The following is an 18,651-nucleotide window of genomic DNA, read 5'->3' as shown; positions in this document are numbered from 1 at the left end:
CTTTACGTTGTCAGCATGCTTGTTGGCGAATCAATTTCTTACCAGACAAATAAAGAGACGAAAAAACCCCTCGATACCCGTAATGTATGTAGATTCTTGACGTACCAATCTGAAGTCGATTATCCTTCGTTATAGTTTGCACCGAGGATCGTTTCAGTTCGGAATTTTGTATTATTTGTAACACTTTATTATTGTCTTTCTAAATAAAATGCGAGAAGTGGATCGAACTGACTTTTGAAACCAATTCGATCTATCGATATTACGTAGTACTTCGATACCTCGAATGCGATACATTCGATATATTCGAAGTGAATTGACGGGACGTTACGCGTGGTAAATTCAAAGTAAGAGAATAATTTTGGTGTTAAGATATCTGTACAGTTTATTAAAAAAAGTAAATATCCCCATAGAATATTAGAGCTTCGTGACACGTATATTCATTCAAGTATTATGTATCTGTAAAGGTAGAACGATTTTACTAAGTAAAACTACCTTTTGGATCAACTCCACTCCACTCTGTTTAACGATCTTTGGAGAGGCTCAAGTCTGTGCAAATTAATTACGAGCAACATAGGGGAGGTTAGTTTCTTGTAAACATCGTTAGCGTCGCAAGTGATTATGCTATGTTCCACGGCTGTAGAAGCGATTACAACCCACAAAGTAATATCAGCCAAGTAAGTACATTACTCGTGTAATTTCTTATAATACTAACTATCGTTATGTTTGAACTTAAAATTTATAACTTAATGGTAAAATTTAAGATTGGGTTTCATAAGAGAACATGGTTAGGAAAATTGTAAAATTTTAATTCGTAACTGTACAAGTTTTCTCTTTTAAGAGACAATTAAGATTTTAAAACGCCTAATGCTTCCGTGAATTTTAAACCCTCCAAGATGTAAGCTAAATTTTCCATAGACGCATCCACGTCTTCTTCCGCCCAAATGTCCAACATATTTTTACATTGTTCGTATGGCGTTGGTTTTCCTTGGAAAAACGTAATCTACGAAATAAGAAACTAGAATCAACTACAACTTATGATTACTAACTTAGTTATTATATAAAGTTTGCTTACCTCATCGCTTGTGTAACCAAGCTTAGTAGCCAACTTTTTCCAGTCGTTTTTCAGTATTTCCGACAACTTTGCCACCATTTCAGGTGTGACTTTTGTTAGTTTTCGTCCTTTTGCATCAGTATTCTCGGCCTCGACTTGTTCACTCTCTTGCTTTAAAACATCCTCGTTGTATTCCTGATCGTTCGCTTCTGGTGGTGGTGTTTCTTCAGTTTCTAACTTTATATCCATTTGTGTCTGCTTTAAAAATAATCAGTAATTCACATTTAAATACAAAAATAACGATAAGTAACATAAAATAATAAAATTGAAATACTGCACTGACTGGACGATCTTTGGCAATTTTCTTGATCATCGTTTCGAGGTACTCGGGAAGTTTATTGATAGGGTAGTTTCCATGGACAAAAAAGTGGGGACTACGTCTAGCTAATAATCTTAACGCTCTCCAACCGAAATTTCCATCATTCACTTTCCTGCAATTTGAATAAAATCAAGTAATTTAATAATATAATAGAATGATAATAGAATATGGAACAAAAAATGGACTTACTTGTACTCATCTTCTACCATCGCGTTAGGGTCTAATTGCACAATAGCTTCTTCAAAGTATGTCTCTAACGATGGAAGGAAATCTCGTTCTTTGGACTTGCACGCTTCGAGATTATTAGGGCACAGATTCCACAATTTCGTAAGTTCTGGACTATAAAGTAATCAAATTCGGTTATATGTCTAGTAGGAAATCTACAAGATACCTTTTTCCTGGAAACTACTTACTTTCCCATATGATATTTTCCTACTGCTTGAGCATCTCTGATAACATCTCCAATTCTACGTTTTGGTCTTTTCGGTTTCTTCAATTCTTCTAGATCGGCATTAGACTCTGGTGCTGGCCTTTTGAACGCAGGACATCCTTCGTTTTTCCATGCATTCCAATGCTCCTCGCGTTTCAATATATTTTTAACTGTTTCCGCAAATGTCGGACCATCGGGAGGAGTTTCTGTCAATAAGGCGTACACTTGCTCCGTGGTTGCTTTTACCCAGTCTACTTGGTCAGGCTTCAATTCGTGTGTTTCACTTAAAAATTACAAAAGTTATTGAGACTCTTAGATATAAATAATTTTGAACACTATTTAAGGAAAGCAGACCTTGTCTCATAGCCACTGGCAAGGAAGCTTTGGAAAACAAACATCGTTTTATAGCTTTCAAAAGTCATTTTACTTAATGATTCATTAAAAATGTGCAATTCTATTGAAAGGAGTTGTGAGTTTGATACATGGTAAAACATGTAAGTGTATAGGTAAAAATCTACACGAATTATAGGTACTTACGCTTTAAATTTGACAGTGCTATTTAGGTATTGGAAAAGAATGAGAAATTGCAGTAGTACATATCGTCTAAAATTTGAATCTGACAACTGTAACTCCAGTAACTTTTGATTTGTTAAATATTTTGCAAAATAAGGGGTCTCCTTATGAGATCCTTCCATGAAAGAATCAACTTTAACGCATGTTGAGGGATAATTACGCTGTTCTTCCAATTTAAAAGATGAAAATGCTGACAGCACACTTGAAGCATGCTAAAAGTATAAATGTAAATTAATAATGGAAAATTTATTCATCATTGTATAGACAACTTACCGCTGAGAATACCTTCCAATACATTTTATTGTAACACTGATTTGGATTTCGAAAAAAATCCTGTAATGCCCAAAATTTCCTATACAAATTATAATCAATCGGCACTTTACTCTCCAACTTATCGTCGTCTTTAGTTATTTGTTCCAAAGTATCTCCTTCTGATTTTTCAGAACCAAATTCAGTGTAATTTTCCAAATTGAACTCACTGACAATGTTTAGGCCAGATCTTTCAGAGAATGGGAAAAATTTAGCCAAAAATAATAGAATTCTTCCACAGAACACAGTTTGTTGCGACCTGGATAGTCTCCTAAGCAGATCATTACACATCCTTAACAAATTATTTTTACAAGCACTAAAAAACAAATCTTCCTTCCATACAACCACATTATTCTCTACAAAAGTAAACAGTTGCTCGCATCTATCAAGCGTCATCGAATCAAATATATCGCCCAGCAACATCACTGGCATACTCGCTGTTGCTAAGTCTTTTCTACATAATTCGATACAGAATGTAATGTAGGTCTCGAGTAGTTGTACGTTATTCGAAACATTTTCAGACAATATTACAAGGAGACTATCTCTTAATGCTTGGTCGATCGCGGCTTTTCTATCACTGTCATTTGCACATCGTTCAGCACACTTTTTTTGGAACGTGTGTATATCTGCCACTTTAAAAGATTGTTGCAAATAATCCTAGAAACAGATGAAAGTGTCATTTACAAAGAATAAACCATATAACCTAAAAATCATAGTAATCACTGAAGTGCTTACACTGTACTCTTTTCTTAACACTTCGAACATTGCCATCGTATAAAATTAATTAATAGAAATTGGTCTCGAGTTATGTGGAATTTCCTTTAGGAGGAAAGGGTATACAAACTATCAGTAAACCCATTGAAACATATCACGCTTCAAAATTGAAGTACACTTTAAATTATGAGGTTATGCGTCGCTCTCAACAGATACACTGTAAATTGTACCCTTGACTGAGGGCGTCCACGGCAAGCCGTGCGTGCGTCGTCAAGCAACACTTTGCAGGCATACGCATTGATTCTATGCGTGTTTGTATGGAACGCGTCTATGCTTTATATACCGTTTGCCTCTTAATTGCCAATTTTATTCATCCTTATACGACACTTTTTGCCCTCGACGCTAATGAGCGCTAACGAGCAAGTGGCACAGGAAAATTCTGCGGCTGTTAGCTTGGGCGCTGGCGTTGCGGGTATAAGTGGAAGGCGGCTTCAGTAGTGGGACTCCGTAAAATACATAATTAAAACTTAAATTTTCATTTTTCCATTAATCAAGAGCAATAATTTCACAGAGCTCGAATTAAAAATAACGCGTACATTTGTTTTCTTTTACTATGTAAAATTGGAAACATTTATTTTTATTTACATACAATATAGTCAAAATTAAAAAAATTCATACTTTGGATATTTTATTAAAATATACATTTCATCCAAAATACAAAAGGAAAAGATGTATATACAATTGTGTTTCGAAGGTTCTGCTCAATAATGATAATAACAACGATTATAATAGGAATAATAATAATATTAATAATAATAATGATAAAATAATTGCAGTGTAGTAATGTATTCGTAATTTCTTGAAATTTTTGCGCATAGCTTGGTACAAAATTTTTGAAAATCCTTGTATACATCCTTGAACATACGATTCATCGATTTTATCTTTCTTCCGTTTATCGACGAAATAAAATTTTCATTCCGATCGTCAAGATTCGTTCGTTCTTTCATGTATATGAATAAATATTAGTAAAATATCCTGCTATTTGGTAGAATAAAATTCTATTATTGCCGAGCACAGTATACGATTTACCTAACATGGAATTCGAAAGCCGGTCACCATACCTATACCAGTTTATTACGAACTGATCATCGCTGATCTTTGAACATTTATACAATTCAAGAGAGCATTTATACCCGTACGGCATTAATAACCATTCAATTTAATTGCCATCGCGTTCGCATTCGAAACTTCACAGTCGCAGTGAAAGTTATTTCGTATGATATGTATTTAAATCGTTTCCTGATTTTCCACACCTTTCGGATTTTAATGCAATGCTTAATAATATTGTCTCCTGCTGAAGTTTGAGTAATCAAGTTGTTGATAAACTTTGAAAACATTTATATTATTGCGTATCAATGGGTATCATGAGAGAACGATCAAATTTAATTGCACATAGTGATATGTGACTGAAAAGTACGCGACGTGCTATTCACATCAATCACAGATTTATTTTTCTTTGATTACTCATGCATGCAACATGTTTAAAAGTGTCGAAGCTTTTATCAAGGTATTAATTCCTGCATTATTAATTTGCAGATCAATTTATCTATAAAATATTTCTACGTGTCATTTTTTTCAATATACCTTATATATGTGTATATTTACTTTTTTTATCTAACAGCAAGAGATTAAGAATTAAAAGATGCTTCTAATTCACGATAAATATTTAAAGATTTAGATTCTTTAAAACCTCTTTGGCAATGTCTGCCCAAATGGTGACCCCATCATCAATTTCTACTCATTTTTCGATTAAAAAGTTATTTGTTTTTATAATAACTTATACATCTACAATTGTAAAAACTACATTGCGACAATTTTTAGGCGCTTCCAAAATTTGTGATTTTTTTTCTCCCTAAAATTGCAAGCAACATTATTCTTTATTCCAAAATACGATACGCATAAAGTTTATGTTATTTTCTCATTGACATCAACTCCAAGGCACTAATAAGGCCTTTATTCCCTTAAATGTGACAGAAGTTGAAAAAAGTTTAAAATACAATAGAATCGTGGGAGACCCTTCGTTGTGCTTGTCGATAATTTGATTTCGTATATGTTCTTGGTCGTTCGATATCCCATTAAAAAAGTAAAATGAGAAAAATATGAATAATATTGTCATATGATTAAATGTATTCAAATCAGCAATATCATTCGATATATCTTCATTAATACTGTTTTACAACATTTCCCCGAACACACAATTGCCATCCACTATCGCTGCATTTTTTCTCATTTTCAAGTCGATTAATTGCTTCGTTAGTTATTACGTCGTACAGAGTGTAAAAGAGAATTGTCATTAACATTACGTTGATACAAAAAATTAGTAAAATTGGTATTGAGATTAAAAAACAAAAGAGGGCAAAGTAATCAGGCCGTATGTCAGAACCGAATACGGGTGATACTTTCGTGTGCTATTCGTACATAAAGTATAAAAATATTTTGTGTGCCAACAAGAAGAAATTACTATAAAATGAGCATAAATAGAAACGCTTACAGTTTAAAAAATGAAAGGAAAAAAAATATAATAAAACACCGCGTAATATTTAAAACAAATCTATGAAAGGTGTCTCCCACTACTTCTTCTCTTTTTACGATATGTTTGATCACAGTTATGTGCACAATAAAATACAATAATGCAATAATAATACGAAATGATAATTGGTGCTATACCAGCCACTAGATATTTTTACAATAAAAGTAAATACTAGAGACTAAATGAAGGTTTCGTGCGATAAATAAGTGCTTCCATGCTTTACTAAAAGCCTAGTAAAGTATAGATTATTTTGTGAACTTCTAGGACAAAAAAAAAGAGTCGATTCGAGCAAAATCATTTCAACTTTACATAAACATTGTCGAATAAACTCTTTCCTTAAATATGTGTTCGATTTTTTTTTGTTTTAAATTAAAGCTAATGTACATAATTAATTCATGACTTAGCCTACACTAGAACCGACGCGTGTTTATCGTGCATAAGCCAAACTATGTGGCTCGCACACTGTACGCTCGTGTTAATTTCATATTAAACACTTTACTATTTACATTTTGTTAACGCATTCGGTAATATTGTATCCTAACAAGCAACAATGATCCACGCCATAATATGTGTTGCGCTGCAATAACAAAGATTGCCGATTGCGTTTCAAAATTCCTCGAAGCAAGTGTTCATAATATCGACAAAAGTAAAATTTTTTAATACTGCGACCATTTACTGTGCATGTGTTAATTTCAACTCTAATTAATATAGTTCAACAAAGACATTTTTCTAATTACCTTAAATCTATGCTATGGGTATCTTATCAAATTTACAGTTGTGTACAGAACGTAAACGATGATTATAAGATCGAAACGAGTTATTAAGAATATTCGTGAAACGAAACTAACACTTGCATCTAAGGTATCATGAGGTATATACAAAATTTTGTATTTCCCCTTCAGTCACCACATGACCCACTTGAAATAAAACATAAAATATTAGATTCCCAGCACATTGTTCTTTAATCGATACTTGATTATAGTAGGGTGAATTTGAGTATATATATTCTTAAACTGTTACTAAACTCTATTATTTGAAAGATTGTTAATATGGAATTATCAATCGATTGTGCAGATTGTAATTACATTTGATTAGAGAAAAATTGAAAGCTTTCGAGAATGAAAACAATTGTCCCCGTGATTTAAAATCCATCTTAAATACTGCATGTTACATGTTTATATAAGATGATAAGATTCTTCAATGATTTAGTATTTTTGTTTAATACAAAATATTAACATGAGCGTATCTATGATCGAACAATGTTTTTCATTGCGTGAAAGAATTCATTTTCTATAATTATTTGTGCATGCATGTTTATATTTTCTATCATATCATGAAAACAATGAAGTTAATTCTTTGATAAGTGATCTTACAAGTAAACTATTGATCTTAGAGTTATGATGGAAAACGTGATTAATATAAATGAAATTAAAATGTAAGCCAATCAAGATATTTACCTCGATAAAGTTGTAATCTTTTGCACATCGCTTATCAGTCACTGAATAATAAATAGTTAAAAACCAATAATAACCAGAACTTCTGAGGAACCATTCATTGAAATGTTCATGGACGAAGTATGGAAATCACAAAAGTGTTCACCATACATAATATACCAATCGACAATCACTTAGAAGTCATTACAACCATCAAGGCCATTCGATCATTTGTACAAAAAACATTGTCAGTATAGTTTCTGACATTTCACGTATTAACATTTTTCACTCTACAATACTAGCTCTTTCCGTAACTCTCGTCAGATAACATCTCTTGGTACTTCAAAAGTTAATTTTTTTTTTTAATTTAACGACAGTGAAATCTGTCGACGAATATTTCCTATCGTCAAACATCAAAGTGTACAGTATCTCAGCGATTATTTAAAAACAGATGTGTTGTATTAATATATTAAGGTTATGTATTATTTTTACCTATTATTCAACAGCGAAACCGCAAGTTTCCTCAACTGCTTGTGTAAGTTTGTCTAACATTTTCTGATAACTTGGATAACTTTCTGGAATATCTATTCTATTGAAACATGTATGTGCTTTTGGCAAATTTTCACTGGGCGCATCAACGGCATGAATTGTAAATAAGCGTGGTCCCGCAGCTCCTGTTGATCCTACAAAAAAATATGGGAAAAATACCAGTGAACACCGGAGTTAAATGAAAAGTAATGCCTCCGTTTTTATAATTTATGGGTGACCAGTATGTACCTTGTAACGCTTTAAATCCTTGTAACGGAACTCGAGAACTTCCAGTAACAAACTGAAGTAATCGAGCTCTCATTTCTTCTCCGTAAGACTCCACTATTTGCCAAAACCATTTCACTACTGGTGTATCAGGTGTACAATGTTTCAATCGTGTGTGCATTTTCCAATCGTTAATATCAATAGTCCCTAAACCACCAATAACTAATTCTAATTCTCTTTCATCGAACGGTCTTAATAATTGCGGTGGAATTAGTTCGTGAAATCCTTTTTGCAACGCCAGGAATTGTTGTTCAATACCTCGCATAAAGCGATAATTTACGTACAAACGAACGTATTCCTTTTTATTTTCTTCAGTTACAGGAATGTCTTTACCGCCCGGTTTTAATTCATGATTTTTTAACATTCCGAAACTACTATGCTCTACTGAAAATGTAGCATCCAACACTCCGTCTATACTATTTTCTCTATTAAAATAATAAATAGATAATAAATAGCGTGACATATGTTTTACAAAAATTTTGCAGAATCATTGTTTCTCTTATACTTACAACATCCATGTAAGGCTTCTGTGTAGCTCCGGATCAACTCCTTCTATATCGGTGAGAGTGATTGCTTTATTAAGCAACATTTTATAAAACGGAGTCGTAAAACCTCCATCTACGTGGTGACCATGAAAAACGGCAATTCCAATTATCCTGCCAGCGAAATGGAAGTACGATAAATGTTCTGGATTTATTCCCGAATCTGGATTGATCTGAAGCGTGTAATTGTCATCCCTCGAATATTGGAAAAGCCCGTACTGCGGATTTAACATTTCATGGGACAATAAATATAACCATTCTCGTGCTACTCCACCATAATCCAGACCTTCTTCGCCGCGAAATTTTACCATAAGTCTTTTACGCATATCTTTTGCTCGCATTTTCATTATTAATCTGTACGACTCCTAGAATGATGAATTACACGTAAATACATTGCTTTTTAACCATCTACCAATATTTATACACTCACTTCAAATATTTCATTCCTTGACACTTCGAGCCTGCAATGTCCACTTTGAGGCTGAAGAGCATTCAATTCTGCCCTCAAACACTTCAATTTTGCCACTAAGTCCCGTTTATATTTTGGCAGAAGCTCATTATCCATTAATTCCTTTGGTAATTCCGACACAGTTTGAGCATTCTGAACTGATGGTGTTTCCACTGAAATTTCATTAAAATAACGCTTTCTAAGTGCAATTCCTCAGAAATGAAAGTGCATTCTGTTCGAGACTGATTAGCAATAGGAACTAAGCATCAACCAGATGCTCATTAAGAGATAAGATAAAATTGCACAATGCGCAAATATGTTTTTGTTTTGCTTTCATATGGCATTAAACAGATTAACTTATCTAGGATTTAGATGTCATTGATAATACTGATGTATCACAATTAAAATGTCTAATAAAAACCGAAATTCTAGACTTACATGTTGGAGAATTATTGTTACTTCCATTCTCCGTTCTTGGCCTTTGTTGAACTACATTGCACTGAACACTTGGTGATGCAGGTGTCTCTGCTTCTACAGATTCATTTGCAGTTCCAGCTGGATTGTTCGCACTACTCGTGGTTTGATTAGTTGTACTATTTTGTCGCCTGCTATCATAGAAATACATTATGCCTTAATAAAGCCAACTCAAATTTTTTTTAGACATAATTTCCTAGTGACTTACTTTAGCAAATTGCTTATGATCTGGCTGGATAATCTAGGGTCAGTAAATTGCGTAGTTCTGTTATTGTGATCCACGAAATACACACGACCGCTTTGGGTCTGCCGCATTTCCCATCCGCTCGGTAGTGGTCCAAGTTCGTTCGCTAGTTCATTTGCCGGTAAATCGCGAGGTATTCTAGGGTCGTGCCAAGTAGAGGAACCAGTGGGTACATGATAAAAGTACACTTGACCTTGTTGCGTTTTCCTCATTTCTATAAAATATTCACAGAGGTACAGATAAAAACCAGTGGCAACAAAACAAGAATTATGTAAATTTTTGTTTTCTAAAATTTTAAACTTACCGTAACCTCTCGGTAAATCCGGCGGTTGCGGAGGATCGTACCTCCTCTCATTATTAGCCATCACGCTATTTCTATTTCTGTTACTTCGATTAGGCCTTCGTAGTTGAGCATTATTAACGCTACGATCTGCCCTAGCATTTCCATTCTGGTTACCATTTTGTTCATCGCTTGCTCGTGCTGGTCGTCGTTCTCTCGACGATGCCGGCGTTATATTTCTTGTATTGTGTTGATTCTGTTGATTTCTATTCTGCTGCTGAGTTGGTGTGTTTCTTGGTGTATTTGGGGCAGAACTGTCTCTACTGGGTGTTCTACTAGGTGTTCCATCTCCATTCCATTCGGGTGTACATCTGGTAGGACTTTCAGTTCTTACATTAGGAGGACTTCCACTGCCACTAGGAGAAGTAGGTTCAGAAGAAGGTAACGGCGGTGGTTCAGGTGTAGTTGGAATAATACCGTTGGTGGGGCTGTTATAACAATTAAATTATATGAAAATGATTTCAATATAGTAAATTTAGTATTTGAAAACAGAACATCGAATCTACCGTGCATTTGGACGAATCCACTGCGTAGTTCTTGTGTAATGATTAACATAGTACAGTCGTCCACTACGGGTTCTTCTTTCTTCCCATCCATCCGGTAAATCAGTTGGACAACTCAGATCTCCAAGGACATCAACAACCGCGTTATGACCCACTGTATTGCTTACAGCACCGTTATGACCATCTCGTGATAAAAGGGAAACTACTACTTCTCCTTTAACTACATCTGTATCATCCGAGTGTGCTTTGCAAAGGTCTAAACGTTGGTCTACGGATATTAAAATAAATTAGAAATTACAAAGCTTAAAAATGTCATAAGTTATATAGCATTATTAGAAATAATAATTACATCCTGTGTCCTTGAGTCTTTGAATTGTGTTAGACAATATTCGTACGCATCCTAAAAATCCGCCACCTTTCTTTTTATGGATCTTCTTATGATTCCAAACCGATATAGTAATGCCATCATCTTTCCCAATGTACCTGCAGAACATTTACAACATGATACAGTTTCTACAGAAAATTGCACCTGCATTACAATGTAGAAACTAATTACAAGTCGTAATGTTGATTCCACATGGGATCCAAAGTTGCCTTGCATGTATGCGTATTGTGACATTGACCTGAACCATCGACAGTTATTTTAGCAAAAGGATCTGGTAGGCCTAAAATAAGTTTTCATTTTATAGACAATAACTTATTAATTGTTCCAATTTTCTTTCGGTACAATAAATACTTACGAAATAGATCTTTTCTAGCAAGATTACGGGCACATAAAACTGCAAAATGTATATAATAAACATTTAAGCAAATTTTTTTCTTTACAATTATATTCCATTCAAAAAAATAGATTTCAATAATTTTCCATATCTATGAATGCAACGAGTCGCGCTTTAAACTCAAAAATTGTTTGTCATTGAATCATCGATATCAATCGAACCTATCAATTCTATTGTCCAAACTCCCAGACAGACAAAACATAGAATAATGCTAAGTTAAACAAGCGAGAAAAATAGGGATGCTAAATTATACATCTTGCAGAATGGAACTGGTAATAAATTGTCGTACATAGAAAGGACTTAACGGTCTAAAGAAATGACCAAATTTGAACTGTACATTAATTTGACGAATATTAGAGGTAATGCATCAGTACGAGGGGCCTGACATTTGTTAATTAGGCCCATTCATATTCGATTGCGAGCTGAGGAATGTTCCCGATCGAATAAATCGATAAGGACTGATTTCGAAGCGGAAACGGTAAAAGGTATTAGATATTTTTGGGAGAACGAATGCGGGCGTGACAAATTCACCAAAATTAACGTTCTTCTATGGTCTCCCGGAGTGCTCACGGTGGGGTCTTGACCTCCGATAGGGAGTTACCATAACCAAAGGACGAGAAAACCCTAGTGAAAAGCATTTTTGCCTGTATTCCTCCTCGTATTACACCTGATCGTGCATTATCCGATATTCGTAACGGTGGTTACCGACTGGTTATTCTAAAGCGGCCTGTCGTAAGAATTACGACAGGGCCATATTAAACGAACACACAAACAAATCGAGACACGGAAAAGGATCACAACGCGTGTTGGCTGTCGCCCGACTTTCACGCTCCTCTCTCATTTGGATTAATCGCGATTCCCTGATTAACTCACTCGTCAAACGAATCTTCATGGCCCCGTTCCTCCTGCTACCGCCGGGGTTCGACATTTTCCACGCACATTTAATGCTTCCTACCGCACATCGGCACTCTAATTAGTAAATAAAACTGCTGCTCGAAGCGGCGGTGCAATCCGCACACACGCAACTGTGTACGATCGACTGTTGCAGCTGATCGACCTTACCGACTACGTATATCGACTCGTGCTCTCTGTCGACTCTTCTTCTATCTCGAAATGTATCGAAAGTCTACCGGTGCTACGAGTCGGGCGGTTACAGCATCTTTAATCGTTAGCAACATTTTATCTTAAACTTCTTTCAATTGCAAAATGTGCCAGTCAAAAGTGTTATCAGGGGATGCTTTATTTCATCTGTTTTGCGTTCGAGTACGTTTAAAGAGGTATAACAAGCTTTCTCTATAATAACTTCACGTTTTCCACGCGAGACCATTTCCATCGTCTCTCTTTCTCTACAATCGCTTGATTCGAATTATTCTGAACAACAATTTTAGAATTGAATCAAAGAAACTTGTATACAAGCTCGTAAACGATGTGACATAATAAACGTACGAAATAAAATTATTGGAGGTAGTAATTTATTTTATGCAATTGCACGTAATGTTCTTTAACATAATATAGATGAACGCATTATAAAAAGAAGTTAACGATCTGTACGTATTACAGCAGTAGTATGGCGATGATACTTAAGGCTAGATGTCTTATTAAGGCTTAATAAAAATTAATAAATTTAATAAAACAATTATCAGTAATAATCGTTATACATTAATTACGTTTAGAAATATATAGAACGTTAAGAGAACAGGTTTAGTCGTGTTGCTTAATCCACTTACAGTATATACACGTGGCGTGTGATCGTGGTTTAAATTAAATGCAACAATCACGATTGCAGCTTTCACTTATAGTCTCATAATAGAGAGGTACTGCCGCTTATTCTGCAAAAATATTTAGCTACACTTTCGACGATGCTAACGTGAATTTGTAAGAGGCGAAAATACAGGCAGTTTACGCTTTCTCACTTAATGCCATTTCTTCTGCATATATTCCTTATACGTAGCAATAAATAGAAAAAATTAAGAGAAACTTTGGAATCGGTTTGCTAATAGAAATTTTATAAATACGATACGAGCACGAAGCCTTCGTTCGAAAAACGTTACTTGTATTTGTACTTTGTTTTCCATCATAAAATGTTTTATTCACGATTCCTCTCTGATCTTTGGCAACAGATTTTCGTTTCGATCAACTGTTAAAAAATAATCGATGATTGCATGGCTCCCTGGTGTTACATATTTTCTACGTAGTGCACGTATTTCCTTTTTTAGGAATCCCCTCGGAAGACGAGGACCGCGTCTATCAAGAATAAAATTCCCTCGATGAGACTGAAGCATCCCTTGAAAATTCCAGTGACTTGTAAAGAATTGCAACAACTGCTGCCTGTGAAGTAATTGAGGACCACCGCGCCGATGATGATGAACAGAATGCAGCCGATCGCTGAGTAAAATATGTTCTACGAACCAACACCGCCGTGAGTTATCTTTTTATACTCCTCGCATATATTAGGTAAATTCGCATCGGCACGCAATGACTTACTTACCAATCGGCGATCGATGACGAATCCTAAGATAATTCCAAGGCACGGTCCCGCGAGAACAATTAAATATCCACCAAAGACGCACATCGTAAACATCGCGGTAGTATAATTTTCGGCAACGAAAGAGTGATGATGCAACGCTACAAGGATGCATGCTATCAGCTAAAAATTATAAGAACGAGAATTAATATTTATTCGAAATAACAAATATGTACCTGTATAGGTACATATATATAAATGAAATGATAATAGGAACTGATCGATCAGTGAAATGACGCTTTTCTATAGAAAGTATCTATCCGTCACTCTTAATGTTACATTCATAATGCGTAATGATGTTTGCGCAAATAGCTCATCGCGATGCGTAATGCATTGTCAATTAATCGCTTGGTAACATTACGTCACACTTTCAATTTGTATACTAATTTGATTCGGAACGAATTCCTAGAACGTTCCAAAAAAGTAGGCAAGGACTGAATAAATTTAGTCGTCGGAATTGTAAGGAAAATGGACGCGACATGTCTTGTAAAGTACGAGGTGCGAGCATAACAAGAAGAGAATCTCGCGTGTGGTAATCATAGGCTATTACCACCGGTTATGTTTCGTTTTGATAGATGAAAGAAATACCTAACTTATCTCCTTTTGGATTGGTAATTTACTGGCTTACTTACCAGTTCAGCGAATTTGATATTTATTATCTTGTTTAAGGCCATCTTGATTTATCTGGAAATAAATAGATCTATGATTCAACGATTTATAACGTAGATTTTTTCTTCGTTTTTACTACTTTTTAAGCAAAACAAATATAATAAATTGTATCAATAATTACAAAAACAACATTGGCAATTAATTACGTGATAATAGCCATAACAGAAACTATGAAACTTTTACGGTAAAAGTAGAAAATTAAAACAATAACTATAATCGATTAATTACTCACGCACTCGTCACTCGATTATGATATTAATAAATTAGGATTATTTTCTGCAATGAACCTCGTTGCTCTTATCTCACGCGAAAATTGCTAATAGCAATAATCTTTAATTCCTTGAATAAGTAAAATCAATTTCAGACGAAACAAAGTAAACAAGTGAATCACACTTTGAAGTCATTGCAGTAAAATGTATTTTCATGCGTCGATCATTGACGACGCTCACAAATTCAACTGTCAATTTTTCTTGATGTGAAATAATTCCACTCGTAATTCATAAAATTGTTTTCTTATCAGAAGGCGTAGAGTGAAACAATGAGACAGGAAGAGTGCAACACGTATCGTATACAAAATTCAGCGCTAAATAGAAAGTTCCACTTTCACTCGTGCACAAGTACAATCGTTACAAATATATTTCAACAAGATTCCTTAAGAGAGAAAAAATTTTATAAATTTGAAACGATGTGCAATTTCTATACACTTACTTCTCGCTGATTTTGAAAGAGAAGACGTGGTTAGGCACTATTATATATAGAATTAACTACAATTTACATATGACTGCAAACAAATTCAATTACACAGTAGCGTACAGTTACTTTTTATTTCTACGCAATACCATTTATATAAATATACATAAAATTGATTTAACGTTCAAGAGATATCTAATAAAACTGAACTTGAATCATATTTTTCACTAAATTTCCATCAAGGTAAACTTACATTCAGACTTGACTTGTCAATTAATCGGACGTAGATGTTCGCAAGACGAGACTTGCACAAGCACTAAATGAAAAGTTGCGCGACCGGCAAGCTGAAACGGTTGCAGGGGAAAGGAGAGTCATCGCTGTATCTCACTCTGTTTCGTTTATTTCATTGCCTTTTTTGTTACGTATCAACAAATTTTGTTCCTAATTTCTACTGTGACGTTTCAGGGTGTTGGTCACAAATCAACTGCTCGTCTTTGAACTGTATATGCCTCGCATTATACAAACATTGAAGACGATTCTTATCTCTTACACGCACGCCCTATATAGCCTTGGCTTTACGCAGTTCTGTAACTGCGTTTATGCGTCTCTATACAGGCTGATTCACTACTCGTGTGACAAATTTTTAGTAGCTCAGCTGACAAAATTTGTAAATTACCAGAACTTTGATCTCCTATTTAACTAATTATTTTTAGACGTGCAGGACAATAAATTTCACAGAAACATCTTTATTCGCTAAACCTCGTTTTTCCTTCTCTCTGCTGTTCGCTCTCATCTTAATTACAGAATTTTAGAGTACTGCTGATTAAATGAAGAAATTCCTTAATTTTCATTGAATAGAAAGATTCAGATAAATTATATCACCCGCCCTGAAGGTAAGAGAGAGAAAGATATATAAGAAAGCTATAGGAAAGAGTGAGACAGATTTCTCTGACTCCACTCGAGAACTCCTGGCGCCATCTCTGTGAAAAGTGCTCAAACTGGTCGCTCAGCGATACCGACAGCGAAGTAAACTTCTGAAAACACTAGCGCCATCTCTTGGAGAAATGCTGAAACTAGTCGGGAATTAGTTTCAGTTCCTTCCGCAGAGATGACGTCAGAGGTTCTTAAGTAGAGTTGGCAACATCTATCTCACTCTTTCTTATAGCTTTCTTATACATCTTTCTCTCTCTTACCTCTAGGGCGGAATATATAATTTATCTTACTCCTCCTATTCAATGAAAATTGAGGAACTTCTTTATTTAATTAGCAGTACTCTAAAATTCTGCAATTAAAATGAGAAAGAGCAGCAAAGGGAAATGCGGAGGAACATTATCACGGAATGTAGAAACAGATTATAGCGCTTTCTATGATGAAAATTATAAGTACATGAATTGTAATGGTAATGCGGACAAGATAGGTCTGTACCACCGATGAGATACAGAGTAAACTCACCCCTAACGCTCAGCCAAGGGTGCTAACTGAGAGCCTTCCACTTCATTCATCTCACAGCTACCACTGCTATTACTTCTATCACCGTAGAATTAAATTCTCAGTTTGTTCAAACTTACCACTTAGTAAACTAACATCTGCGCGACATCCTCTCCACGATTCCTCACCATCGTATCGGTCAGCATCCTCTCCATGTCCGGTTGGTCCCACGTCGAAGCGGCGACTTGGATCGCACGTAGAATACGCGGTCAAATTATCATTTTTTATCTGCGAATCGTATGAAATTGCAACACGAGAAATGAGTACATAAAGAGAAGAGGAGTAGAGAAGTAGGGTAAAATCGACTGCTGACATGCAGGTTTTCGCGTGGCAAGATCTCCGGTTACATAGCAGCAACAATGAAAGACGACAGTAGCATCCCTAATCACTGAATCATTTTGGCGACATTTCGTTGGACAAAATTAGGTCACACAGTTGCGATCGTTTCGCGTATGTTCAACAATGTATTCAGGCTGATGTCTTCGATTCGCACTTCCGGTTTGCCACTAGACACTCTGAAGAGCGGTTTAAATGACACGCTCCACGGTCGACCAGCGAAATTAGATCGGGGACAACGTTAATCGACAAAGAAAAGTTGAAAGAGCATGTGTCATCGGACAATATTTATGTTATTGTAAGAAGCGCGATTGCGTATCATAAATATTTTCGCATTCATCGCATGTGTCGTTTTATCCAAGCTTCTTTGCCACTCTTTCACCCCCGTGCTAAAAACTGGATTAACTCATTTCTACCTTACGATAAATACGTAACTGCAGTAGGGCTACGTAACCTAAAGTATTAAAGCTTTCAATTTGAGCACAGTGAAATTGCTGACGTACGAAACAAGTCAAGATGTTTGCCATTATTGAGAAACCGCAGAATTAGATCAAGGAATGTAACTATCAGATTCCATTCAGAAGAGTGGCTCGACTGTATTTTACAACTGAACAGGTTCATACACATGAATGGATAATAGTGAGGAACATCGTTCGATGTTCCTCCTACACTCTATCATCTCATCTCGTGTAGTTTCAACAATAAGTCCATTCAAATTTTATAGAACATCGCTATAACGTCGTAACGTATTCTAGTTAGTTATGCTATTTAACAGTGTTTCAATGGTTGTTCCATGGATATACATCACTTGCAAAAAAAAAAAAGAATAGTTATAGAAGCTCGTATAATACGAGCGACACGTGTCTTACGATTTTTTTGTCGTCATTCGTCTGGTTGGACGGTGGTCGTGGTCACAGATTCCCAGAGGTTTGAATCATCTTCCAGAAATTTTCCAAGCCATCGGCAAGCCGGCAGTTGCGATGCTTCGAAAGCGTCGAGACGCACCGTAACAGGCGAACGAAAGCGACAACGACGAGCTAAAGCACGACGATAGAGTCCTTTACGGGCGAATTCCAGGCGGAAATACCTGCCTTAATGAAAGCGAACGTCTTATGCCGCTTTGTAATAGACGTACAATCCGTTCGATTGTGCACGTTACGCAATGTCCGGCTAGGAAACTGCTGAACGAAGTCGTTTTCGATTTTCTCTTCCCCCTACTCCTTGGCGATTGCCCATGGTGTATTCTTCGAATCGAGTGCTTTCGCGATTCCCTGAACAATTAGAAATAGATTCGGTTATCGTTAGAAGGCATTAAGCATTAT

At 35.5% G+C, this 18,651-nt stretch overlaps 3 protein-coding genes across 10 annotated transcripts; all 3 read right to left on the bottom strand.

Annotated features, from left to right (window-relative positions):
- Nucleotides 1-704: 704 nt before the first annotated feature.
- Nucleotides 705-3,730, bottom strand: Hpr1 (THO complex 1-like protein Hpr1). Of its 4 annotated transcripts, none has more exons than XM_076906061.1 (9): nt 3,478-3,730; nt 2,707-3,399; nt 2,398-2,645; nt 2,215-2,241; nt 1,844-2,143; nt 1,620-1,769; nt 1,395-1,542; nt 1,073-1,309; nt 705-1,000 (listed from the first exon to the last, which is right to left on the bottom strand). In XM_076906061.1, exons 1-9 carry the CDS (start codon nt 3,511-3,513, stop codon nt 845-847), a joined length of 1,995 nt encoding a protein of 664 aa, XP_076762176.1. In that variant the 5' UTR covers nt 3,514-3,730; the 3' UTR covers nt 705-844. The 4 variants fall into 4 exon arrangements, with proteins under 4 accessions (XP_076762176.1, XP_076762177.1, XP_076762178.1 ...); XM_076906062.1 differs by having other exon boundaries at nt 1,073-1,306; XM_076906063.1 differs by lacking the exon at nt 2,215-2,241 and having other exon boundaries at nt 708-1,000.
- A 3,122-nt stretch (nt 3,731-6,852) lies between these two features.
- Nucleotides 6,853-12,740, bottom strand: Smurf (SMAD specific E3 ubiquitin protein ligase). 5 transcript variants are annotated; one of them, XM_076906690.1, is made up of 13 exons: nt 12,496-12,738; nt 11,584-11,622; nt 11,400-11,508; nt 11,193-11,326; nt 10,847-11,111; nt 10,305-10,768; nt 9,965-10,214; nt 9,721-9,890; nt 9,265-9,455; nt 8,802-9,199; nt 8,257-8,717; nt 7,972-8,162; nt 6,853-7,879 (listed from the first exon to the last, which is right to left on the bottom strand). In XM_076906690.1, exons 1-12 carry the CDS (start codon nt 12,548-12,550, stop codon nt 7,975-7,977), a joined length of 2,724 nt encoding a protein of 907 aa, XP_076762805.1. In that variant the 5' UTR covers nt 12,551-12,738; the 3' UTR covers nt 6,853-7,879; nt 7,972-7,974. The 5 variants fall into 5 exon arrangements, 4 of the variants coding, with proteins under 4 accessions (XP_076762805.1, XP_076762806.1, XP_076762804.1 ...); XR_013102631.1 differs by having other exon boundaries at nt 6,856-6,963; nt 7,504-8,162; nt 12,496-12,739; XM_076906691.1 differs by having other exon boundaries at nt 6,853-8,162; nt 9,721-9,887; nt 12,496-12,740.
- A 1,063-nt stretch (nt 12,741-13,803) lies between these two features.
- On the bottom strand, nt 13,804-15,886 carry LOC143430094 (uncharacterized). The gene is made up of 4 exons (XM_076906080.1): nt 15,759-15,886; nt 14,779-14,830; nt 14,111-14,269; nt 13,804-14,023 (listed from the first exon to the last, which is right to left on the bottom strand). Exons 2-4 carry the CDS (start codon nt 14,818-14,820, stop codon nt 13,835-13,837), a joined length of 390 nt encoding a protein of 129 aa, XP_076762195.1. The 5' UTR covers nt 14,821-14,830; nt 15,759-15,886; the 3' UTR covers nt 13,804-13,834.
- Nucleotides 15,887-18,651: the final 2,765 nt, after the last annotated feature.

The sequence above is a fragment of the Xylocopa sonorina genome, chromosome 13 (genome assembly GCF_050948175.1).
Source record: "Xylocopa sonorina isolate GNS202 chromosome 13, iyXylSono1_principal, whole genome shotgun sequence".
Taxonomy (NCBI): Eukaryota; Metazoa; Arthropoda; class Insecta; order Hymenoptera; family Apidae; genus Xylocopa; species Xylocopa sonorina.
The sequence above is the reverse complement of the archived record's forward strand: the minus strand, read 5'-3'. Positions and strand labels throughout refer to the sequence as shown.